At 47.4% G+C, this 27,382-nt stretch overlaps 1 protein-coding gene across 2 annotated transcripts; it reads left to right on the top strand.

Moving 5' to 3' along the window:
- The first annotated feature begins 299 nt into the window (after positions 1–299).
- On the top strand, positions 300–27,382 carry LOC149370388 (uncharacterized). Of its 2 annotated transcripts, none has more exons than XM_089583256.1 (8): positions 300–383; positions 8,080–8,289; positions 12,445–12,519; positions 16,380–16,418; positions 19,726–19,809; positions 22,969–23,068; positions 23,939–24,040; positions 27,124–27,382. In XM_089583256.1, exons 1-8 carry the CDS (start codon positions 300–302, stop codon positions 27,330–27,332), a joined length of 903 nt encoding a protein of 300 aa, XP_089439382.1. In that variant the 3' UTR covers positions 27,333–27,382. The 2 variants fall into 2 exon arrangements, with proteins under 2 accessions (XP_089439382.1, XP_089439381.1); XM_089583255.1 differs by having other exon boundaries at positions 23,939–24,044; positions 27,122–27,382.

The following is a 27,382-nucleotide window of genomic DNA, read 5'->3' as shown; positions in this document are numbered from 1 at the left end:
AAATGAACTGGATAAGCGGTGCACTGGGAGCTTTAAACAATAAAAATACCCTCTTTATCTCTTTTAGGCCGGTTTGTTCGCTTTCTCAGCTCCCCGTCGAAAACATGCCACCGGGCGGCGGGTTAAGCCGTATGATCGCCCTAGCGGCCAATTGGGACCTGTGCGCTGTCAGCGGTGCATCCGTGCATCCGCTTCATCAGATAAGCCTAAAGCACTGTTCCGCCCACAGAAAAAGACAAGCAAGAAACCAGCCCCGACGGAGGCGTCACCTTTTCGCACCTACGCAGCCGCCGACAACCATGCCGACTGTCTCGAGAGCGTTCGCCGGGTGCGTACTGAAGAGAAGGCGATTCCTCAAGCTTTCGGCCTACATCATCTCGCTGGTAAGTGCACTACACCCTTCTGTCGATATTAATCCAACGATGGAAGTTCTGGTTTTTCGCGCCGTTGAAGCTTCACCTGTGCTGAAGGCTAAACTGCAAGTGTATCAAAGTGCTAGCGAGGAACTGCCTGGAAAATTTTTCATGACGAACTTTGATACCATGTCAGTGACACGGGCACGAGTAGCGGAGAAGAGCTGACTGACATTCAAGTATGCTTTGGTAAAAAAAAAGAAGCCAAGCTGCAGAAAGGAGCATTTACAGCACAGCATCAATACCAACGATCATCAGTGGAACAGCAGAACATCAAAAGATATCGTGGCCGGCTTCGTATTCGCATTTATATTTTCCAGTCATGCTTGCTTCGATGTGAGAAAGGGATCACGAGATGGCTCGTGCTTGTGTGCAATGTTGTAGAATGTTGGAGCATGCAATCGCCTCGCGAGAACAGTGACGAACACCGAGACGCACGTCATGTGAGCTGCGGTCGCGATCGTAAAGGTGAAGTGCGCTCGACATGTTCTAACGCAGCCACACGGGGACAGATTTCACAGTTAAGACAATCAGACTATTAAAAGGCTATGAATTGCCGCCGCGGTGGCTCAGCGGTTATGGTGCTCGGCTGCTGACCCAAAAGACGCGGGTTCGATCCCGGCCGCGGCGGCTAGAATTTCTTTGGAAGAGAAATTCTAGAGGCCCGTGTACTGTGCGATGTCAGTGCACGTTAAAGAACCCCAGGTGGTCGAAATTTCCGGAGCCCTCCACTACGGCGTCTCTGATAGCCTTAGTCGCTTTGGGACGTTAAACCCCATAAACATAAACCAAACCAAAAGGTTATGAATTAATCGAGCATCAAGCGGACTGCATCACTGCATTGCTTATTTGCCCCGGCAGCCCCGTCTTGACTCTGCCGCGTCCATTCCGAGCTTACGGGGCGGGATGGGGGTGGCTCGTTCGATAGTGCATGAGCGCGCGGTGGCGGCTAGTTCCGTGCATGTGGTTCACGCAACTCGTTTTTGTTGGAAGCAAACGTAAAAGTCGTAAAAGTAGTGGCGAGCGATGCGCTGTAGGAAGAGTGCGTCCAGTAACGATCTTCATTTTTAGATTTGGGACGAAGCGTAATCACGGAAGCACGCTTATCGGATCAAAAAGGAGCCCTGTGCTTAATAAACAAAAGTGGTTCGGAAGATGTGAAAAATGGGCAATACCTCTGAAACGTTGGCTTTAAAAATTTATGCTGCTACACAACTCGAAATTTCCATTCATGTGCGCCTGCAGCTTAGCTGAACAATACTTGAGGACTCGGCAACATGGTTAAAACAGGAGGCGGGAAAGTGTGACTGTAAAGTCTTGCTGCCCGGAACGCTATTTTATTATTCGTAATTTATTAATCCTCAAATAGCCTCGATCGAGGTGTGACATTGCCTCGATCTTAAACGTCAGTAGAAAGATTAGCGAGTACACTCTTAATCTGGTTCCACTTATGTTCCACATAAACTGAGTTGGCTCACCAGTTTCACTGGAACAAGGGGGATTTTATCTGGATCACACTTAATTATGTGGAACCATAAGAATTTTTCATTTATATTTGTTTTTCTTTATGTGGAACAGGCCGTCCCGCAACGAAGCATGCAGGCTTAAGTGGAACTTGCTGGTTGTTGAACTTATTTTGATCCGCTTATTTCTCACACGTTCCACATAAGATCTCAGACCGCACGCTTGAGAATTTTCTGCATTGCAACCTTTGTCTACACCCCGCAGCGTAATGCACCACGAGGATACTGTTATGGGTCAATGCGCTGCTATATTTGTATATACGCCACCAGAACCGTTTTCACTTAGAGTTGTGGATCGATTCGGCCTCGCCCTACCATCAAAAATAGCCACGGTTAGCTTCGTTGGGAGAGCGACTGTCCCGCAGATAATGGTGGTCCCGGGTTCGCTTCCTGTTCAGGACTGAATTTTTGAAGCGAAAGCTTTACTACGCCAGGTTTTCAAGAGAGCAGCGCCAGTGAGTTTATCCTTGAATTTCCCCTATTGGTTGGGAGAGGTCATGTGACCTACTGACGTCATCACAATCTGCCCAACATGGCAGATGGCAACAGCACCATCGGACTGTGAGTAACCTCATTACCGTGGTAGGTGGAGATTAAATTGATTATTGGTTTGGCTTGGTTTGTTTTATGGGGTTAACGTCCTGAAGCGACTCAGGATATGAGAGACGCCGTAGCAAAGGGCTCCGGAAATTTCGACCACCTGGGGTTCTTTAACGTGCACTGACATCGCACAGTACACGAGCCTCTAGAATTTCTCCTCCAAAGAAATTCGACCGCCGCGGCCGGGATCGAACCCGCGTCTTTCGGGTCAGCAGCCGAGCACCATAACCACTAAGCCACCGCGGCGGGCTAAACTGATTATTGGCTGAGAGGCCACCTAACCTTTTAACTAACCAGCGACGCAGAGTGGGAGGCTTCTCCAACTTCGGCACTGGACGCGAAGATGGTTTCAACTGAGATGGAGCGCCGGAACACTGACTTTGTGATCAGACTCAGCGAGTGTGACGACTCGGCTACGCGTGCATTTCATCGACGCTTTACCGACAATTCCTTCGGCAGTGTGCGTGGCGTTTGTGAACGTAGCCATGCAAAGGAAGCTTTAGCTTCTCACCATGGCTAGCCAAAGTTTAAACCACAGCTCATTTTTCTTGAAGCATCGCATTTTTTTTGCCTATTTTTTATTATTGCTTTTGCCCCGTGCTTTCGCCGAGTGTTTTGAGGACGTCTGCCGCGCGAAATCATTCAACAAGGAGCGGGATAGATGATGACCTCTTACCGTCTTTGAGCGTCACATTGTGCTCTAGCTTATAAACGCCTTTTATGCACCCACGGCCACAGCACATAAAAGGCCCCCTATACGCAATAAGCAGGGTGTCTTGCAACTTCTCGTAACATTTTAGTGTAGGATGTTAAAACATCCATTTCGTCTTTGGACTCTAAAGTGAGAGTTCCATATCATTGCAGCAGAAAGCTTGAATATTGTACAAATGCGTTGCTTTACACATCCGTCAATGCGACCGTAGTTTTCTTTTTATTTCAAACGTATACCACGATACCCACACCTAAAGCGCAGCAGGGACCGGAAGATTGCAATGCATGACCATTACGCTCGAAACGGCAGAAATATTAAAGAGCCACTGACGCTCTTTCCAAGATCGCGGCACTGAACCATGGTAGCGGCGTGCGCATTTAGATGCCCGCAAAATGCTAAAACAGCCCTGTGCTACGCAGTGTTAGTGCATGTTACTGAGCCCAGACGGCAGAAATTACTTCCGCGCCATCACAAAGTCGTCAACACCGCCCGCACACACAGCCCTTACGGAGCTCGGTAGTATGACGCAACTAACGTTCATGTGCGTGCAACGGAACCCGTCATGACCCGCGCCGACGGCCCCGGACATGCAGGAGCCCGAAAAACATAACCCCATAGTAAAGAAAAGTTCCTCCCTTATAGTATCATTCTTCGTTTGAGTGAGAGACCGGAACTCTATGGTTAAGGACGGTTCAAATTCAATGCAAAGAATGGTTTGCTTTTATAGTTTTGTTTTTCAGTCTTTATTATGCAATGCGTTGTTTACTGCGTTTACATGTGCTGGATATTGTATGTTTTGTTGACCCGTTGTGGTGGCTTAGTGGCTTTGGTGTTCGGCTGGTTCTCTCAAAGTCTCCGGATTAAATCCTGGCCGCGGTGGCCGCATTTTGAAGGAGGAGAAATCGAAAATTCCGGTCTGCTGTCCGATGCCGACGCACTTTAGAGAGCTCCAGGCGGTCTAAAATAATCAGAGGTCCTCAATTGTACGGCTTCCCCGATAGCCCATGCACCGCTTTCGGGCGCCAAAGATCACGTCCAATACCGTACCGTACCGTACCGTGCCGTGCCATACCGTACCGTGCCGTACCGTGCCGTGCCGTGCCGTGCCGTGCCGTGCCATACCATACCATACCATACCATACCATACCATACCATACCATACCATACCATACCATACCATACCATACCATACCATACCATACCATACCATACCATACCATACCATACCATACCATACCATACCATATTGCTACGTATCATTTGTCCCCCAACTTCACGCACTTTTAGCGTGAACGTTCCCAGACACTATTAGAGCGTGTGAGGGTAGGGGTCTCGGACTCAAAGGAGATGCCCTCGACTCAGCGTGGCAAGCTCAGCGGAGTCCAGCTACCAAGTGACAATAGGTTTTTGGTCGTTTGGCGCCCAGCTTTCGCCGGTCGCAAGCCAGAGAATGGGTCGGAGCCGAAGGTTGACAAACAAAACAGTTTATACAGCAATGAGACGATACAGAGGATTTCACAATCAAACAACACATACAAAGTGATTAACAAAATAATGCAGCTCGTGCAAACTTACTCAACAGAGAATTCAATACAAACGAAATATTGCGCCTAAAGTGCACAAACACAAGAAAGAGGCAAACAAACAAAACACAGTTTGCTAACCGGGCACTGCCACAGTCCGACGGCCAGAGGTCCACGACGATGCCGTCCCGCAGACTGGCGCGCGCTGCCTCGTTGGTCTGTGGCTGGGCCGATTGGTGTTGTCGCGGGAGTCGAGCGGGCGCACTTCGATGAAGCTAAACGGCGGCTCGGGCTAAACAGACAGCTGTCAACGCCTTTCGTATATATATGCTCGCTCCGCGTCTGTTAGTTCTTCGGGCCAAGGCAGGCGCGCACACACAGTGTCGGCCGTGCAGTCTCGTTCTCCTCGCGCCGGGCGCGCGGCCCCAATGGTCAAAACGCCGGGAGTGGCTTCGAGGAGCTTCCAGAAGGTTCTGTCGTGGCGCCGCCGCCGCCGCGCCAGTGAAGAGGGGTAGGACATCTCTTAGCGCACGCAAGGCTATGCCCTCTCCGTCGACATCGCGTGGAAACGATTCGGACATTATAGAACAATGGACGGCAATCCCCCCGTGCCCAGAGATGTAAAATTTCAAGAAATTTTGAATGGCGTGGAAAAAACCATTTTCTTCGGTTTTCTTTTCATGAAAAATTGGAAATTTTTCAAAACGTATCAAAAACAGGTTTATTTGCAACAGCACAACGATCAATAATAATTTTCCGAAGTTCAGTCGAATATGCTGTTATAGATGTCATATTGTGAAACGAACTTCTTGTTCTATTGCACCGCGAAGATAAGTAATGATTTGCACTTCAGGCGAATATGGAGATATAAATATCATATTTGTGGAACGAACTTCTTGTTCTACTGCACCGAGAAAGGGAACATGAAAACTGATCTATAAGTCACTCCATATCGGACTCAGTCACTGTCGCTGGATGCGGCACTACGCGCAGCAGCATGACCTGAAGCTGTGTCCACAGCTAGGTTCGACTGCACATACACAAGCTTTCGAACGCGTTCCCCTGAAAGCCTGTTGCGAATCCTTGTTCGCACGTTTCCGAAACGGGACCAGTTTCGTTCGCAGCTGGCGGTTGATGGTGGTATCTGCAGCAGTCGGCAAGCCAGACGAGTAAGCGGCTGGTTGGTGCAAAGGCCTTGCCACCAGGTAGATCGGGCCACGCGCATCGCTGAGTCCCAGACCCCTGTCCTGGATCAAATTTCTGCGGATGTCCTCTACTCTGCTACGTTGGAAATCAAGAAGCTAGGCTTGTATTTGGCTAAAACCACTTACGCGCACAGCAGCACATGTTATTTATGCCATGTGTGCCACGCTGTAGAATTTGCAGCCATTCTATTCTACTTCAGCCTTGACTTCAAGTATTAGTGTGTTTTTAAGTCAAGCCTGGATCTTATATGTGACCTAACCTTCAACCCGCGTACTCGCAGCAGGAACGTTTTAAAAGTCCTTCCTGGCACCGGCGATGACGACTGCTCTCCAATCGTTCAACTATGCACACTGTAATGGTTTTCAAAGCAAAATCAAAAGCCTAAACTAAAAGCAAGCAATTATAAAACCTTGAAATTGCATTGTGAAATTTTGGATGTTTCTTTCCGTTTTTCCTCGTCTGAAAAAAAAACGAAAAAACCGTTTTTTTTTTTCAATATTGCAGTCTTTTTTCGGGCCTTCACATCTGTACCCGCGCCGCGTCGCCGAGCAGTGGTGGAGGGGGCAGCCACACAGACACAAAGCTAGTCGCTCTCCAGGGGTTTCCTTCTCCCCCTTTTACGACCTGCGCTGGCGAGATGCGTCCGCACGGCGCTGTTTTTGTTTTTTTGTTTCAAAAATGCGCCAAATTTTGTGACATCATTGTAGTGTCCGTTCGTTCGCGCTGAAGGCCCGAAGGAACGGGGTGTTATCATTTTTATTCGTGACTCGAGAAGCGACCGGACTAATCTGGATTGATCACAGCCATGAAGAACTGCATCTGCGTTTTTCCAGATTACTGTAGTTGATTTTGACCTGTTATCTCGAAGTTTACTTGCCGGCTTTAAATTGAGCGATGCAGCGAGCGGCAGAATTCGTAGTTAGACGACTGACGAGCACGTTTGTTGCTTACGCCGCTGCCGTGCTGTTTATTTCTTTTGCGGGCGCAAATAAGCCCAGATAAAGAGCTTTGTTTGCAAGTCTCGTTGCTGTCTTCCTGACCGCTGGACTGCCGTCACTACAACGTGACGATATACCATACCATACCATACCATACCATACCATACCATACCATACCATACCATACCATACCATACCATACCATACCATACCATACCATACCATAGCATAGCATACCATACCATACCATACCATGAACACCGTATTATAGTGGACAATAAAAAACGTTATATTGCGCGTGTATGTCGTATTGCTTGTTTCGAAAGTTCTAAATTCACGGCCAAAATATTATTGTTATTCTCTGGAGCCATCTGCATTACAGCATGCGTTTCTTGTTTTATTTTTCCTTTCCCTGCTGGGTCTCTCATTCTGGGGTAATGGTTTTATTCACGTGTGTATGTTAGGAAAGATGTATTGTGGATTGTTTTTACCCCCCCCCCCCACACACATAATTACGATAATGCACTAATGGCGGTGCATGTCATCATCACCAGTCTGACTACGTTCAATGCAGGGCAAAGGCCTCCTCTATATCTCTGCAATTAACTCTGTCCAGTGCCAGCTACGGCCATGCCCGATCCCCGCATGTGTCACGTTAATAAATGAACAAGGCATGCATCTCGGCTTCGGGATTCGAGCTCTTGTGGGCGAATTAAAAGAGTAACGCTGATAACCTGTAATAATTTCATTAATGTAATAAATTCATTCCACAAATCAGGTATAGATTTGCATACAATTTCTGTACGAACCCTACGCAAACATTTCATTAACAATCCTTGCTTACAATAACAGCTAAAAGTGTTATCTTGCCTTTTGTTTTACCTCTTGTGACTATCAAGTGTGCGTGCATTAATTTTGAATACTGTGCTTTCTGCGAGTTTTTTTTTTGTTGTTATTCTATCGCTGCCTGCACTGTAGGGAGGCTGCGGGCTTCAGTCAAGTCGCTTGTCAAGCGGCTTTTATCCGCAGTCTCCCCCATCACTGATGAAAATAAACAAGTTATTATTAAATAAAAAAAACGAAACAACAGAAAAAGCAGTGCCAAATGTTGTCGGTGGCTTCTTATGGCGTATTGTTAAAGGGAGCGTGTGCGTGTCTGCGCAGGCCAGTGGCCTGGTGGTCGCCGTGCTCGGCTACGCCTCCCTGACGCGGCTGAACGTGCTCAGCGTGGAGAGCCAGCGCTGGGGTCTGCACGGCCACCAGCGCCACCTGGCCGCGCTGGCCGTCGCCACCGTGGTGCTGGGCTCGGCGTGCGCCCTGGCCGCCGTCCTGGGCTGCGTGGACGCCCTGCTGGCGAGGAGGCCCCACCTGGCGGTGAGTGACGGACTATGCGAGCACTTTACTCCTCCACGGGCGATAGGAAAGCAAAAAATTGGAGGCTTATCAAGGTTAAGCCCAGTGGATGCGAAGCATGTCCTTAGCGTTTGGAGGCATCTTGACCACATACACGCCCGGCGCAAAGACGCTGGCGCGGTTGCGGGCACAGAGACTGACGCGACGGCGGGCGCGCGCCGCCTCATCCCTGGCGTGACGTCACATATCACGTGATGCAGCGATGGTGGCGCCGCTGCCGCGTCGCGCGCGACGGCGCGAACCGAAGCGTGGAGGCATGGAGGAAAAAAACTAAGGAGGGAGCATGACGTCACGCGGCCAGCGTTCGCAAGCCGAGTGTTTTGGTTGTTTTGAAGTCGTTTTCTCCCTGTTTTTCGCTCTCCGAGCCGGTCCTTTATGTTTCGATTCCGGTATGTTTTAGTGCGCGCGTATGTGCGACCCGCGGCGCGGGCGTCTACAGCAAGGAAGTTGATCTACAGTTAGTCTGCCGCGCTAATCGGCGCATGCGCGCGCGCAGCGGCGCTAGGCTATACCGCACGCTATCACGTGGTGCGATCACGGGGGGACACGCTCTCTTTTTTTTGCTATATCTTTACTTGCTAAGACTAGGCTTCAAGATTGTCGCCGGACGCTCCCTCCTGTTTTTTTTCCTCCATGCGTGGAGGCCTCCGCCGGGCGACGTCCGACGGCGCGATATGAGGCCCCATCTGCAGCCGGTGAGACGTCATCACGTGACGTCACATCATGTGATCTCACTTCAAGGTCAATGGTGGCCACCGCCGGGAGGCGACCGACGGCGCGATATGAGGCCCCATCTGCAGCCGGTGTGACGTCATCACGTGACGTCATGTCACGTGACCTACTTGAAGGTCACTTGAAGGTCAATGGTGGCCACCGCCGGGCGTCGCGCGAAGGCCCGAAACCTACGTTAATATGCTTCGCATAAAAAATGACGACCGACACAGTATGATCTTAGCGACTCTGGCGAGGAAGTGACAGCTCCCTCTGCGCTATATATCCGTTGGAGGGACGTCCGCCAGTTATGCCGTAAGAGGAAATGGCGCGTCGGAGGCGATTGGGGGGGGGGGGAAGGTGTGTGCTCCGGGTATCTGTAGTGCACTGTGCACGCCGTCATCGCACTCGCCGCTTTGAGACGCCATACTTTTGGGACCGTCTCTCGGCCTCAACAACGACGGCGACGGTTGCCGACGGAATTTCTCTAATGGGGCTAGCGAGGCTTTTGCCTTAAAAGTGATATTGGCTATTACTAACGGCCTGCTACCAATCTAATCCGTAATAAGGGAGTAATTACTCATTGGTATCCACCCGAGCGCAGCCATGCGGCTGTAAAGGAAAGCTATACAGCTTTCTCAGAAACTTCGTAAATAAAGGAAAATTCGTCCTAGTCCGGGTTTCGAACCCGAGACCACCGCTTCACCGGCACAGTCGCTCTACCAACTGACTAACCGGGACGACAAGCTTATGGTAGGGCGAGAGCGATTTGATCAATAACTCGAAGTGGGAACTGTGTTGGTCAAATCCGTAATAGCTATAAAGTTCACTATTAGAATTTAGTTGATCATTCAACTAGTTAACATGATTGGCCTGTTTTTTGACGTCCACAAGCACTCGCAATAATATGCCACAAAACGCTTCTTTTTACCTCAAAAGCCCCTAGTCTTTAAAATTAGGGGCGGGCTTCCCTGAAACACCGTTATATTTTTGATCTACGTACAGGTGCAAAGCGAGGACAATAAGGGCGCCTGTTCTGTGCACTGTTTTCTCGGAGCAGTTAACCGCGCCTTGTGCCCTCAGTTTGTCCGCAGTGGACGGAAGGAATTCAGTGATTGTTGTGATACAAGCGTTTTCGTTTGGGTCGCTTCATCTTCTCGTCTGATTGATTAAAATGAGGGCGAGGGCACAAATTACGAATTGAAGAAGCGCTTGGGGTACGGCTAGTGGTAACTATATTGCGCGGGTGGTGCGCTGCTTGAATCTACACAGGAACACAGTTAACGAGGCAAGACACAGTCGGTTAAGCGCATTCTACCAACTGATGGTTTATTCGGTTGCAGCAGAAAAAAGACAACATGGGCACGTGACATTGGCTTGACTGTAAAAGAAAGATAACGGAGAAACCACAGCAGTATAATCAGCTAGTGCATGAGCTGAAGAAATAAAATAAATAAAATAAGAAAAAAACTCGACAGAGATGGTTAAGACAGCTTAAATGTGGGATTGCGAAACCATTACTGTTTTTTTGCGCGTATGACACCGCCAGCAACAATGTACGACGAACGGTGTCATCACAATTTTGATATGAAAATTTGAGAAGGCATACAGTTGAAGGTACGTATGTCGTCAGTTCGAATCTCTGTCGCAAGCTAGCCTCCAACTTGACTACCACAATGAACATATATGCGACGAGAAATCGTATCACACCATCCGGAGCCCTCGACTACGAACAGTTACGTCACAATTTTGGTATAAATGTTGGGAAAAGTGGCACAACATGGAGGTCTTCCAGTGGCGAGTATATACGAGTATAGATGAACGACAGAGGAAAGACGCGCGTCGCAGCAACAACCGCGTCCGCCGAAGCGGACGGTCCTGAAAAAACAGGTAAAGGCCGATTCACACGACGGACCATTCGCCCGCGGCCCGCGCACTACGTGTGCATACGTCAGCACTTTGAGGGGTGCGCTGTCGGCCGCCATCCATCCATGCATCCAGCGCGCCTCTCAAAGTGCTGACGTATGCACACGTAGTGCGCGGGCCGCGGGCGAATGGTCCGTCGTGTGAATCGGCCTTAAGCGGCCGAAGTTGCGATCTCTCCACCACCTATCTGCACGTGGCAGCGGTGCTATCTGCACGTGGCAGCGGTGGTGGCTCGGCTGGAGCCAGTTGGCAGGCCCGTGCACTTTCCTTTTCATTCTTCTCTCAGTCACAACAACAACAACAACGACAGCAACATGAACGACATGTATCGGATTGTTTGAAGTGGTGGTGCTCAGCTTGCTGCGTGCGTCATACAGTGGCTTGATTACGTCACCCTTTTTTATTGCCATCGCTGGGATCTTTGTACCATCTGCGAGTACACACGCACGCATGCCGCCTGCTTTTCTCGTTGTGGGACTAGTGATGCTTTCGCAATAAAACGAACAGGGATGAAGGAAGAACTAGGATAGCATTCTGCGAACGACCACATCCCATGCACATGCGTTGGTGAAATACATTTTATTTTTTATCGCTACGCAGCATGCCTATCTTTTCTGGCTAAAGGCAATTGACGGAGAACTAGCATAACCACTTTCCATACCTGACTCCGTTCGGACGGCTTCGAAGACCTCGCCTTTTTTTTTCTTAAAGGGGCTCTGAGACACCTTCCGAGAAAAGCACCAACTCTCTCAACCAATGCATTGTGTTGTCATGAACACCTGAGCCGAGTAATATACTTCTACACGCAGCAGAGAACCCACAATCACGCACGAAAGTTGGCGAGTCCTCTCCGGCGACTTTTTCATTCTCGGACCCTTCTCTGTTGCTTGCACCTGCGTAGACAAGTTGAGAGGTGGCTATTGCTTATATTCTTTCAGACATCAGGCAGATATCGTGGCCACGGAAAATAAGCCACGTAGCTCCGGCGGGTCAAAAAGTGACTAGAGGAGAGGGAAAGGGGCGAAAGAGCTGATATTGAAATTTTTACTGCAGATAGCTTAGCTTCTACAAAGCGCGTTAAAAAAATTCTTGCTGGACAACATTCGTGAAGCGGGGTGCTTTAACATCCCAGGCATACCACAGCTTTATTGAGCCCCTTCCAGAGCCACTCCCGTCCCAAAATTAAGATCTTCTCAAATAAAGGATGACACTTGTGCTCTATGTTGCTCAGCAATTCATCGTGAATGCGGAAAGCGTGTCAGACTTTCGCGAGAAGCGCACCCAAAATCAGAAAAAAAATGAATCTTTTTTTTTCTGTTACGCCATGCAGCTTTGGCGAATGTTTGTGTATTCTTGAACGACTTTTCAACGGCATAATGATGCGTAGGATTTAGATGCGAGTTATATTTTATCTTCTGTTTTAAAGCGACGTTACTCGTTAAAGCGAGCTCAGCAAAGCACGGTGGTTTTCCTTTCCAGCTCGATATCACCGCGGGCATCCTCATCCTGGCTCAAGTGGGGGTCGCGTCGGCTGGCTTCACCCTGATGATATGGGTGAGTGAGAGGGGTACTTTTCCTTGCGAAGTGCAAACGCCAGTAGTTTCATCGATTGGGCTACTCGTCCAGAGCATCTGTCGATGAATGCCCATACAGCAGTCGCTTAGCCATCTTATTTGTCATAGTTGCTCTTAATTTTACCTTGTACCGTTTCGGACAGGTGTATCTATCGGCGAAGCTCACCTGAACGCAAAGCTATTAGTGAAGTAAAAGGCGTCCTATAAATCGAGTGGTCGAAAGCTAAACGCAGAAATCCGTATTCGTTTTATAAGTGACGTGGGTAGTCGGACGTACTTTTTATTTCGTAATGGGGTCGAATGAAACAGGAGATACCACGGAGGAGTGTTATAGTATCGCCGAAGGGGGTTAGAGGTAGCTCATGTGCAGAATGTACATTTTTGGTCTCACACCCGGCCTGTTTTTTGGGAGTACCTGCCTTATGCACAACAATGGAGTCAGGGACATTTGCACGACGCGAAGTTTATTGCGACCTTCATTATTTTTTTTTCATATATCCATTGAGGAGGCCATTTAACACATTGGCAGACAAATTCTTCGCATTAGGTGTTATAGCATTGCCAAAGTAAACTTCATAATCGGCTCGCGCACAGTTGACGGGCTCTACGAACCTGAGACTGCAGTTTTCGTCAACAAGGACTCCGCGAACACAATCTGAGGAACCTTATATATTGACCAATCAGTATCTAAAAACAAAGCTGGTTTTGACGCAAAAATGGGTGTAGCTAGGCGAAGAATAGGCAGAGATGTCCCTGAAGAAGTTCGTGCAGTCGACAGCTCGAAACAGGAGTTCGTCCCATATGCTCACTTCCAAGTGGAGGACATTCCCAACCGATTTGGGCAACCCAAGGCAAAGACGTAGAGCGCGCCTCTCAAGAAGAACCACAGGTTATAGTTGTGCATCTTGGACAGTCGGAGGATAGAACAAACGAAGTTTGGTACTGATGTTATGCAGGGTGTCCAGGCTAATTCAGCCAATGGTTGAAAGATAAAATATTTGAGGTAGGCCTGGGAAACCACTTACATACACTTACCAACCAACTTGCGCATCATAGGCAATTTTTTGTTTGGCAATTAATTAATTGCCAAGTAAGATATTTTCTCTGAATGCGTAAATATTGACTTTAGACAGCAAATGTGAATAGCGAAATTGGAGAGCACCTTCAGAAACTCAATTCTTTCTGTTTGCGATAAAGAAAGCCTCACGTGTGTCTTTTTTCCGAGCTCCAAAGAAAGTGAGCGAAATACAAAAAAAAAATCACGTGACTAGCGCATTCGCGCGCCACGATTGTGCTGCTCTCCATCCTCGCGTGAGTGAACGAAATCAGCTGCTGGTATGGCACGACGACCCCACTGATCCGGCAGGCCGAAATGTCGACGGTGGTTGCACCGTCACGCTTACAGACTGGCTCGCGTGGGCGTCGCAACCACCGCCGACATATCGGCCTACCGGAGCAGTGGGGTTGTCGCCCCATACCAGCAGCTGATTTCGTTCACACAAGCCAGGATTGCCGCCGCGGTGGCTCAGTGGCTATGGTGCTCGGCTGCTGACCCGAAAGACGCGGGTTCGATCCCGGCCGCGGCGGCTAGAATTTCTTTGGAGGAGAAATTCTAGAGGCCCGTGTACTGTGCGATGTCAGTGCACGTTAAAGAACCCCAGGTGGTCGAAATTTCCGGAGCCCTTCACTACGGCGTCTCTCATAGCCTTAGTCGCTTTGGGACGTTAAACCCCATAAACCAACCAACAAGCCAGGATTGAGAGCAGCACAATGGGGGCGCGCGAATGCGCTAGTCACGTGATTTTTTTTTGTATTTCGCTGACTTTCTTTGGAGCTCGGGAAAAATGATACACGTGAGGCTTTCTTTATCGCAAATAAATGGAATGGCGGTTTCGGAAGGTGCTCTCCAACTTTGGTATTCACATTTGCTGTCGAAAGTCAATATTTGCGCATTTAGGAAAATTATCTTAATTCGGAATTAATTACCTAGATGCGCAAACCGGCTGGTAGGTGTATGTAAGTCATTTCTCTGGCCTACCTCAAATATCTGATCTTTTAACCCTTGGCTAAAGTTAGCCTGGACACCCTGTATAACGCTCGAGGAGAAACCTTAGTGCCACTACTTATACCGAATTTCATTTCCGAGCCTCGTAACTCGTCCAACAGCAGTCATCCTGCTTCTGATATCCGGCCGTAAGCCTAACCGAGGGTCGTATATGACACCCAGACAGGCTACCGACTCAATCTGTGGGTCTGGATCCCAGCGATACATTAATGACATGTAAAGAGGGGGCGCTGGTGGAAAGCGAGAAGAGTACTGTTGTTAACATCAAGATCTCAATTTAAGTTGTCCAGCAAGATCTCCGGAGCATTTAGGTACGCTTGCAGCAAGTCGCCACAGTCTCGCATCACCTAGGCCTGTTCTTCATTCACACAAAGGCGGTTACCGGATCGGTCACGTGACCAGTCCCTGCGTGAGCCTAGCGCTACCTTAGTTGTCTTCGGCTGTGGATTGCATGCGCCTAGCACCAGCTATACCGCACCAGCTGCGGTTGTTAACGGGTGAAAGAAGGCCATTGATTTTGATCTCCAGCGTTTGGCATTGCAATTTTTCGAAATTGGACGAAAAGACAGAGGCTCCGAGGCAATTTCCCCTGTAAACATATTCTGTTCATGTGTCGTCCTTGGGAAAACCTACACATAAATGCGCCTATCCTGCTAGTGCATTTACGGACTTCTAAAGAATGACAAGAACGCACAAAGATTTTAAAAGACATCTTTAATTTTCGATGTTTGTTCTAGAATTTATGATAAAATATAGCGATACGCGCATGTATGTTGTTTTTACTTCAAGCAGAACGTCACATATCTTTGGAAATACCGCGGGATGTTTTCGAAATGCCAGAATCCCCTGCCATAAAGCGGGTGCTACACGCCTGTATGGATTCACGTTCTGTTTGACCGCAGGCCACGTCTGTTTTTCAACTTTTAACCACTGCCTGGTGTGCAGTGAACGCTTGTTAGCTTCGTGCTTATTTCTGTTCCCATGTCTTCATATTAAGAGTAAATTCACGCAGTCCTTCAGGCTATACACGCCAAAAGCCTTGGGATGCGAAATGTGGGAGTATCTTAAAATCTATCTTTATCCTTTGCATATTCTGAATGAGAAAATGGGCTTGCAAGTTATCTGCGCATTTGGCACGTGACCAGTATCTTCCTTCCTTTGTTGGCACGAGGGCGGGGCCACGTTAATCTACAGCACTAAAGACCAGCCACAAGTACACAACCATAAGACTTGCCTTTCTCGTGCAGAGTGAAGCAAACTGGCCAGGCGAACATCTTTATAAAGTGACGTTTTGCTAAGCAAATTAATGAAAACTGATAAAATTGCAGCGTTGGTCAAAAAATCCCAGGCCACAGGGTATGCTTTTCATCGGTATAACCTAACACTTACGATGCCGATGAAGCTGTCAAGGTTCTCAGAGGTGAGAACGATACTTCTTCTGCCGTCTACAGATATGTTGAGCTTCGGAGGTGCCGTAATTGCCTTACTATAGTGCTCAAAAGAGGCGTCTATTGCGTGCAAACTTTTGACCGACCCTGTACGATCTGTTCGCTTTAGTTGCTACAAAGCCGACATCTGTACAACGCAGTATTTTTAAAACTGCCGACATATAACTTCGTTGCGTTCCTTTGCTCATTGAAAGCGGCCTTGAAAAGCACCATGCCGTCCGCACTAGGTGAAAGCTAAAGAGTGTGCAGCATGTCCTGTGCTTAAAAGCAGCAACAGAAGTTCGAAAAAGTCATTAACCCTTAAGTGATGCATATGCAACCTTGCAGGTTAGGAACGACATCCCGCCCGGAAGAACCAACTGCAAGGTGAGTGTACCCTCACAGACTATGCTGGTGGTTTCCACACAATTCTATTTGCGGGCTGCGCAAGGAACGAAAGAAGGATTGAATTGAATTGAAGGTTCGGCGGGTAGATATGAAAATTAGTTAGGCTAGTTGGTTTCTGCATCCCATAGCAGCAGCGCAATTGACGAGATGAAGCAGGGAGGACACAGAGCTGTGTTGTGTCCGGAGAAGCAGGACGGTTGCGAGTATGTGACGCATGCATTTAAGCATGAGCTGTGTTGTTTGACGCTCGAGTGTACATACTCCAACACGCGTCGCCTTGTGCATCATGTCCCTTCCGCACCGTGTCGCCGGCGTTCTAACCATGTGTACAGACTAGCGTAATTTGAAGGTTATAGCGTCAGTTTCGCCTAAACCGGATCGATAAGTATTTCGTGGTGTGAAGGTCGCTTAGTTTGCAAAAAAAAAAAAAAAGATTGCGCAGGATAGAGGAATACGTCGGCAAGCTGTGCTCATGTATTCCTTCCATCCTTCTTGCGTAAATAAGCCGCGTTAGGCTAATTTATTCCGAGTTGTTTAAGCTTGAAGGGATCGCCTTTAAATCGCGCCATGCGGTACACTGCTGTTGCAGCGTGCCAAGTTCGCCGAGCGAGCAACCTTCTCCGGCGCTCCAGTCAAAGCATAAACAAGCTGTGCCGTTATTAATGTGCAGCATCTCGGCGCAGCGCCAGTTGTATGCATGGTCTGTGGTGCGGACGCCGACAACAGCGCAGAACTGGGGAACAAGCTAAGAGCTAACGCTCTAAGTTACAAAGCATGCTGCAGAAACAGGAGGCCTGTTTATATCGTCTGCAACTTTGCGTCAATACATATGCAGAAAAGTTTTCAAAGGACACTCAGGACAACTCTATCAAAATATTATTCTCAGTAAAAATTTAATTTGTGGCTCTCTCTGGCTATGTTAACATTTTCAACATGAATAAATTTATCGGCGAGAAATTTGGAGTTTTAAATCTACCCGGCAGTTGATTCAAACTTATGACGCCCTTACGGAAAAAGGTTTGGTTTATTGGAGTTTAACGTTCCAAAGCGACTCAGGCTATGAGAGATGCCGTAGCGATGGGCTCCGGAAATTTCGACCACCTGGGGCTCTTTAACGTGCACTGACATCGCACAGTACATGGGCCTCTAGAATTTCGCCTCAATGGAAATTCGAACGCCGCGGCCGGGATCGAACCCGCGTCTTTCGGGTCAGCAGCCGAGCACCATAACCACTGAGCCACCGCGGCGGCTTAGGGATAAATGATGGCTTGCCCGTGTTTTGAAGCGAATTGCGGTGTAGTATAGCTTCTGGAATCTGCCCCCTAAAATCAGCGTCGACGCATACGTTTTACTCGCGAAATCGGCCGGTGATGGCGAGACATATATCTCGTTTTTGGTCTTTTCGAGCTTATAAATGCTCTGTTTTCGATTAGAGTGGTCTCTTTGTGATTGAAACTTTTAATACAAACCGTAGCGATGTCCTAGGGGTCTGAGCTTACACCTGGCATGCAGGAAGTACCAGGTTTGAATCCTCATGTCGCTGGCTAGCCATCGGTTTTTCACATGATGCAAGCTTTCATCTTTCCTGTTACTCGACTTCTCTGGAGTGAAGTGCTTTGGAAAATGGGAATTTGACCCAACCTTGCGCAGAAGAAAAAGATTAGTCATGGCGCTCTTGGTCAAGCTGCTTTTTCATCATTAAATTCAAGGCATCATAATTTTTAATAGATCCATTTTGAGGTATTAGCAGATTCTTTATGATGAAACGGTGCGCTAACTAACCGAGAGTGTCCATTTAGCAGGCTTTTATACGTAGGAATGTTTCGGTACATTCATTTAGGGAGCCATACAGAAGCGTTCTTCCGAAACGCATATCCTGATTTACATTTACACATTTAGTTTAATTTCCGCATGTTAGGTGTTAGGCGTTAGTGTTATGTTTTCGGTTAATAGCATGCCATGAGCGTTGCCCTCTCATGCTTTCATCTTTTGATGCCAAGAATGAAAGCACTACCAGACTTTCCGCCTTCTTCCGTCGTGGAAAAGTGTCAACGATAGCTGCACTGTATGCACGTGGCTGGCACCTTTTTCTTTTTTGTGGGGGTTTTGGGGGGGGGGGGGGGGGGGTAGATGATAGCTTCGGATCTCGGAGTTGTGGGAGGCGTCCTGTCTAAGAAGCTACATGAATCACCTTCACTTTGCCACAGATTTCATATTCCTCAGTGCACCCGGTTATCTTTCTACTCTCGTGGCCCTTAAGGCTCCAGACCTTAATGAACAACTCTGTCATACTCGTCAGCTAGTGAATTCGAGCGTTTACCGTTACAGCGGCGACGTCGTTTATTGTAAAGTTCCTTATATACAGCTGTCGTATGACTCTATATAAGAAGGAGAGAAAAGTTCTACAGAGAGCCATAGGTAGCCGCGCATCTCGTGAAATGAACCCGCCAGATTTAAGAAGAAAAAAAGAAAAACGCGCAACTCCCTTTCGTTTTTTCCTTTTCTTGCCCGAGGCTCGTTTTCTTCTTCCCCCAAGGTCAACATCCGATCCTCCATACTTCTCTTCGGCCTTGCCCTGTCTCCTTAATTGTCTTCCCCGCAGCCACACCTCTGGTCCGGATGGTTGTCTCATCTACGACATCGTGTATAAGAAAGGCAAAAAAGTTTCTTTAGCAAACCCTCAGCATTTCTGTGCTCACATAAAGTCATACGAGCTGAAGGTTAAATGAGGGATCCATAGAAGTCTCGGAGAAAAGACGTGTGCTTCTTTTGTGAAGGAGAAACTAAGCGAATGAGAAACCAAATTACAATACTTGCATGAAACGAGGTTGTATAACTGCTTCGGCTTTTTTCATAGCAGCGAGCAAATACACTGTAGCGTTTTGTTCTCTTAGAAACCGCCCTTTGCTTACTTACGAGCAAAACCTTCAAAAGATTGTGGCAGACTAACTGACAGCAGTAGACAAAGTTACGGGGGAACTGCCCTTTCTCGCTTTTCTTTAGTCTCGTCCTAACAACGTCATCAAACGTGAACCATATCTCCATGATTAAACTCAGTTAGTGACTAACCGATGCGTCTGCGTTACATCTGATGACGGTGTGATCTTCGTCAATCCATGAATTTGGGCTAGTTGGTTTTGCATTCCAAGAATTTAGCGCACAAGAGACCAGAAGAAGAGACGACAACAAGAGCGTTGTTGTCGTCTCTTCTCGTCTCGTCTTGTGCGCTAAATTCTTGGAACGGTGTGATCTCTTATCTGCCCATATTGTCCTTGCTGCTCTCCAGGGTTGCCTACGGAACATCATATTCGTCTGTGCCAAACTCATTCCGGCCATAGGCAGCCTACTTTTGGGATCCACGGTGGCACAGGTAAGCTCTTAGTGGTACTGTTCGAGCAGTGAATATTTCGTTTGTGAAAACTGCTTATTTCGCCAATGACTCGTTTACTATAAAGCAGTTCTACTACAATTCTTTCAGGTAATTGGCAAACGGGAAGGAAAAAAATGAGCAAATTAATCAAGGCAATGCTTCCATTCGCAGATCGTTATCTATCTAAAGTCTCACCCGGCTTTCATCACCCTCCGAAGAAAAACGGGCAAATAACCCCAGCGACCTTTGGGCACAATAAGTGCATGCTTGAGCTTAACTTTCTATTTGTTACCAATTTCAGCAGTTCATACGTTCGCAGAGTATGGGAGTTAAGTAGGAGATAGTGACCTGCATTGCAGGGCAGGCAGTTGTCGAGAATTCTTTTTTTTTTCTCTGTTTTCAATTGCCGCCACGTATTTTGCGTTAGGTGACGAAAGCACAGTTCCCAGTCCGTGCCTCGATATAATTTTATGTCAAAAAACTTCAGAAAGTAACGCGTGCACTCATCCATAATCTATTCAGTACCAACTACCGCCAGTTTAGTGCTGCATTACTTTGGAGGTAACTGATGCCGCGGAATAGGTACTCTCAGAAGCGCGTAATGATTGAACAGGATGAGCAGGCGTCGAGAGGAATGACCAATATGAATATAGCCACCCTGCTGCGCGTGCAAGTTTTTTTCTGGCCTTTTTCTTGAGCCAGCACAACACTACCTTGATGGAAACACAGCATTAATAGCGCCATTTGAAGCATGGCTGACCGAAAAGCGCACAGAACGGTTAATAGCGGTATCTGCTTCGTACGAGGGCTTCTTGTTTTCCTCTGATATCAATGCATAGAACTATGTAAAAATACTTCCAAGACGGAACTGCTTGTATATGGCAAGGCTATTACGTGCCACAGATCTTGGGCTATCTTCAGCAACAGTACGGATTTAAAATTAAAAAAAAAACGCAACTGAGGTCTCTTCACTGGAAATTAATGAAAGGCTAATTGAAAACCTAGAAAATAAACTTTTAACAGTTGGCATATTTCTTTACATGAGGAAGGCGTTTGATTCGGTCAACCGTAAGACATTGCTGAAAAAGATGTAGTGTTATGGCGTACTGGGCGTTCCTTTAACTTTAGTTTCTAGTCGCCTTGACAGCTGACTTCGAACAGCTATCATAAACGGTATTTCGTTTGCGATCGGACAGATTGTGTCTGGTGTGTCACAGGGCTCAGTTCTGGAAACGACGTTGTTCTGATTGTACATTAATGATATCGTTAACCTTCGTCCAGTGGATGACATTGCAATCTATTCAGACGATACGAACGTATTTCTGTCTGGGCCAGATATTATTTTACAAGCAGCATCCAACAGTTGGTTATTCCAGTTGTCAGTTTGGTTCAAATCGAATAGATTAGAAATACATGTCAGGAAAACAAAGTACATATTGTTCACAGCCAAAAATAAGGCTCCCGGCCGCGGCGGTCAAATTTTGATGGAGGCGAAATTCTAGCCGCCCGTGTACTGCGCGATGTCAGTGCACGTTGAAGAACCGCAGGTGGTAGAAATTTCCGGAGCCCTTCACCACGGCGTCCTTCATAGCCTGAGTCGCTTTGGGACGTTAAATCCCAATAAACCAAAACAAAATAAGGAAATTCCGAATAGTTTTCAAATTTACTTCGAAGAAACCCTGATAACACGCGTCATCTCTGCAATGCTCCTTGGAGCTATTTCTAAAGAGCATTTGCTCTGGACAGAACACATAGATCACGTCTGCACTAACATTGCTCGCTCTGTTGGTATCCTAAACAAATTTCGCACATTTTTGCCTCGAAACTGCAAATTACAAATTTCACTCTAGTGTTTTCGCAGGTAGAATATTGTTTGCTGATCTGGGGAATGACTACCTCTACCAATCTTGCGAAAGCACTGATTCGACAAAAGAGAGCTATACAAGTGATTGATAATTTACATTACAGTCAGGCCCCGGAACCTTTACTTCTCGATCATAGATGCTTACCATCACAGCCGCTTAATATAAGAAACTTGCTATTTATGTCAGAAACCTTATGAAAGAAAACAGACCGACTTTTTAGACCACACATTTACTTGCCCAAACAGCATACCCTCAATGCCATGCATCCAAATCTCGTACAAACTACATGTTCCAAAAAACGAACGCACGTAATTCTTCATACAGAAAACACCTACAATTACTTAACTCGATTATCGCTACAAAATATGTCCAAGGTCAGATATAGGAACACTGTTCACGAAAATTTCTCATAGTTTAATCTGGTGTCTTCTCGACCTAATCCAGGTTAGTTGCGTTGTGTTTTGCATTATGCATGACTGATCTCATCGTTTCGTAGTCGCCATGTCCGCTGCATTGTACTTTGTATTACGGAAATTTTGTAGCATTGCCAAGCGCCACTTTCTTTTATTTTACATTGGGAAGAAAGGCCTTTATCAGACGTTTTTAGATGCCTTTAGCTTACTCTTTCTCGATTTGAAGTTTGTGTACTGTCAAAACGAATACAATAAATCAAATCGAATCAAATAAATTCAAATTTAGGACTGGACAGAGAAGGCCACGCGACATGCTACGTGCCGCTACGTGCGCTTCGCAGCCATGCGGTTTCGGTTTGATTACAGGGATGGTCAGAATTAGTTGCGTCAAAGCGCTGATCATATCGAGTTTTTGAAATTGTAAAAGAAATGATACCGCTCTTTCCGAAAACCTCGTAAAAGCTCAAGAAACAAGTTGATAATAGACTAATATGATGTACATAACCAGGTTTCTGGATAGTGCGATTAACCTGTTTTCAAATGTAGGCCGCCACTGGTAGCACTGATATGTCGCCGCAGAAGTAGCAAGCCTTTATGCCTCCAAAGTCAGTCATCTTTTAAATTTTCACTCATAGGCTTCGCTGATACTATATATATATATATATATATATATATATATATATATATATATATATATATATATATATATATATATATATATATATATATATATATATATAATCTTTTACACACTGTTACATCTTTTGATGACAGGTTATATAAAAGGAATGTAGCAAAATAAAAGGTGCACTATACAACTTAGTGACACCTTTTTTCGCGAACCTGCCCATCCTGAATTTTACCTTGAACTTGTTTCGCAGTGCATAGCGATCGTTGTAAATCGCGTCGATGACTCCCAAGCCGAGGTTCAAGCCAAGCTTGACCGGGCCAATAATCTCGAGGAGTACAAGATGAACACAAGTAAGCACGTTTTTCACTAATCTTTTTACTTCTTGACCACGTGCAGGAACGCCACTTGGAACACTTTTATTTCTGAATCGAGGGAACGGGTGTTAGCTCACGCGGCAGAAGATGTCGCGATGCAGGATACGGAAGATACATGTGTTGCGTGGCGAAAAACTTTACGTTATAGGGCTAAAAAAAGAAAACAAAATGAGTAGATTTTGAGGGCTAGTTAACAGCTCACAACACGCGTGAGAGCTGCTTTCTCTCACTGTTACCTCACGTCTGCCCTTCCTCACCTTCACCAATTTTTTTTTGTAAATCTTCTTTCCCCCTCGTGTCTCCGTGTGAGGCTGAGGGTCGTTGAGATGAAGACGCCTTCACCAAGCCTCGTCCTCGTGAGAGTTGTACGTCTGCCTGCAATCGGTAACCTCAACATGCGGTTCAGCTTTACAAATCAGACCTTTGTCATGTGTTGTAAAAGCGTCCTTAGCCTGCTAAACCTCGGTTTTTAGCCAAATGTATTGTCAAAACGAAAAATTACTTACGGATGAGGCGCAAGAAAGATCTTGACATCCGCTGACTATTGTGGTTTCACAACTTTCATAAAGTTCTATCACTGACGTTCCGCGTTTGATCATGATGTTCGATAACTTTAACAGCGCCAGTCAGTTAAAATGTAAAGATAATATTCACATTTGGGTGGCTCTGAACGGCCGTCCACAGATTGGTGGCAGGAACTGCCTGCATTACTTACTCCATACGCACTATATGACTTTCTAGGAGAGGAAATAATGCATTTGGAAATAAAAATAAAAAAGAGCATGATGTTCTGCCAGAATCCGCAGCTGGCAAACTGCGTTCTCTCTGCTTTTTTCCTTTTTTCAGTGAACCATTTCATTGGTGCATGGGCTCCGAGGAAGACTCGCTCCTGGGCAGGCGACCTCGACTATAGCGGCTCCCTGTTCGATAGGTCAGGGCCTGCGCACAGCATGTGAGTTTACCGTTCATTCTGTGCTGCTGCTTTACGAAAGACGCGGGTTCGATCCCGGCCGCAGGGGCTGAATTTCGATGGAGGCTAAATTCTAGAATCCCGTGTGCTGTGCGATGTCAGTGCACGTTAAAGAACCCCAGGTGGTCGAAATTTCCGTAGCCCTTCACTACGGCGTCCCTCATAGCCTGAGTCGCTTTGGGGCGTTAAAAACCAATAAACCAATAAACTATGCTGCTGCTTTGCAGTGCGATGGGTGTGCACAGGCAAAGCCTCCATGGCTTTAGAAAACCATAAAAGCTCACGAAGGGCTCGTCGATTTACTTCTAAAGCTTACTCTCCTGTGCGGCATAGCAGTTTACAAATGACTGCGAGATGGACACTCGAATAATCTTAATATCGACGAAGTAAAATAAAGCCGGTTCGCAGGAAAAGCAGCAGGTGGTAAAAGCATGCAAGCACATCCATGTGCGCTTGTCTCTGCGTTCGTGGTCTCCTTGAATTCAACAGTGCTCATTTATCTATGTACCCGTTAACATACGTTACAATGTGATCTCGTACAAATAAGGTTACAATCATGGCAAAGGAGATATAACGGGTATTTAATCAGGGGTCTCGGGAAAGACAATCAATATTGTCTGTACTAGCAGTATGCAAACATCACATTTTGCAAAACGAAAACTGTGTCTACATCGACTTCACTCATGGCTTGTTTTCCCACTGAACTGTCATCGCAAGGCTTTAATTGTTTTCATAATAATATTGTGACGCCCGTGACGAGCCGATGCCTATTCTATTTGGTTGGCATCGCTGACTACGCAGAAGATGAGGACGAGGTGTATGTGTGTCTCGTGCTCGGAAAGTGGACCCAGCCAGTTCTCGGTCGCCCGTCGTGGTCTTAATACACCCCCTGGTCCTAACAATATTGCTGCTATCCTTGCCTGATTGCACAACATGTGGGAAATTCACACTGAATGCGAGATATTGAGAACAGACAACGTTTTACGCCGCGCGGCACACTCAGCGTCACAAATAACTGCCCCAGCATCTGTGCAGCGATCCAGGGGTTTCGATTGGCTAACAAAGTTTTCTTTGCATATATCCTGCTGCTTCTTGTTTATAGCTACGCTTGATTTCGTACAACGGCCACTGATCCGTTTCGGGTCGAAGATAGGTACTGAGTTTAGACAAACTTAAGCCGCACAAAATAAATTGGAGTAGTACCAGAAGAAAATTGGGAAAGAAGCACTGCGTCTTGTTCAAGATGCGGTGAGTACATGGGGCAGGCAGCGTGTAATCTTGTCTCGTTTCTTAAGCTTACTGTTGACCGCTGTTAGACTAGCTCAACAGAGGACTAGCGGTCTGCCTTCGACTCAGCGTGGCAAACTCAGCGGAGACCAGCTACCAAGTGACAAGAGGTTTTTGGTCGTTTGGTGCCCAGCTTTCGCCGGTCGCAAGCCACAGAATGGGTCGGCGCCGAAGGTTCACAAACAAAACAATATTTATACAGGAATGAGACGATACAGAGGATTCCACAATCACTAGTACAAACACATACAAAGTGGTTAATAAAACAATGCAACTCGTGCAAAGTTAAATTCGAGAGAGAATACAATACAAAGGCAATACTGCACCTAAAGTGCACTAACACGAGAGAGAGGCAAACAAACAAAACCCAATTTGTTCACCGGGCACTGCGACAGTCCGACGACCAGAGGTCCACGACGATGCCGACCCGCAGACTGGCGCATGTTGCTCGTTGGTCCGTGGCTGGGCGAGTGGTGTTCTCCCGGGAGTCGAACGGGCGCGCTTCTCTGAAGCTTAAAGGGCGGTTCGGACTAGACTGACAGCGGTCAACGCCATTCTTATATAGGCTTGGTCCGCGTCTATTTGTTCTACGCGCCAAAGTAGGCGCGCACATACACGCAGTGTCGGCCGTGCAGTCTCCTTTTCTTTCTCGCGCCGACGGCGCGTCCTCATCGGTCAAAAGCCGGGAGTCGCTTCGTGGAGCTGCTCGTAATTTCTGGTGTGGCGCCGCCGCCGACAGGCGAAGGAGACATGTCTTAGCGCACGCAAGGCTACGCCCGTTCCCCCGGTTAACAGTAGAAGCGACTTCGACGTTCTGGAGAAATCGGCGACGTGGCTGACTCATTCCTTTCGGCGAGCGGTGGGGGAGGGGGCAGCCACGCACACAGGTTAGTCGCCCTCCAGGGGTTTCCTCCTCCCCCGTTTTACGACCGTGCTGGCGAGATGCGTCCGCGCGGCGATGATCTTGTTTCTTTGTTTCAAAAATGCGTACTATTTTGTGACAACTGGTCACGGCCAAAACGAACTCATTTCGGCGACACAGTTTTCACTGTCGAACCTCAGGCGTTGCAGGAGTGTCTACAGTAATTGGAAGTCTCGAAGGTTTGCCAGTGCTGTTACAATCGCTCGTGATGTCAAAGCAACTTTAACGCTACAGCAGTTAACAGCTGCGCTTAAATCCACTCTCCACAGACATTTCCTGGAATTTCTTTACCATGGTGAGGATGGTTTTATTGCGTCATGTAATTTATGTCACTTTGCTTTTATGCATGTGATGTTTCTAGTCCGAAAGAAAGGATTTACGGCACTGAAGAGAAATTCAGACTTTCTCTGCCAGCGGGCGCGGTCGATGTGACTGTGCCAGTCCGCATTCTTTGGAGCTCGGTATAGGACAACTGCTTCCGTGCTTTCGTTGATTGAATCAATCGATCAGGGATTCGAATCCGTCGAGGGATCCAAGTTGGAATACAAGCCCAATTTTTAAATACGTGCCGCCCAGGCAGCGAAGTGAATGCAAGGCGGAAGCGTATGAAACAGATTGAACTGCACTAGTGAATTAACTAAATAGTGGGCGACCAGCATGGAAGCTCTCACAGAATGCTTTCACAGTGTCGCCTGGCATTGGTCGAGCTTCAGTGCTTTGCAGCCGGAGGCGGTGTCGCTGTCGATGCAGCTTCGATGTCGTTCAGCTTCGATGTCGATGCAGTTTTAGTGTGCAGCTGTACACTAAAACTTGGCTCCCGAATCCATATGGTGCCCTTTTTTCTCCCCAGAGGTGCGGCAGGCAGCACTCCGCGCACCAAGCTCCGGTTCGGGGGCGCCCGGACCCCGGCAGCCAGAATTCGGCCTCCCATCGAGATCGTCATCACCGAGGCGCCGTCGGAAGCGTCGAGCAGACCCACGGCCGCTTTACAGCGAGACTCGCAGGGCGCTCAGGCAGGGCTGGGGCTACCCGACTTCGCAAACTACGCCAACGTCGAGTGACTCGACAACTGCACCGCTGTCCTGGGCTTAACTATCCAATGCTCATTTAT

This window comes from Amblyomma mixtum, chromosome 1 (genome assembly GCF_055824585.1).
Source record: "Amblyomma mixtum isolate Tamu chromosome 1, ASM5582458v1, whole genome shotgun sequence".
Lineage (NCBI taxonomy): Eukaryota > Metazoa > Arthropoda > Arachnida > Ixodida > Ixodidae > Amblyomma > Amblyomma mixtum.
This window is presented reverse-complemented; position numbering and strand designations above follow the sequence as displayed.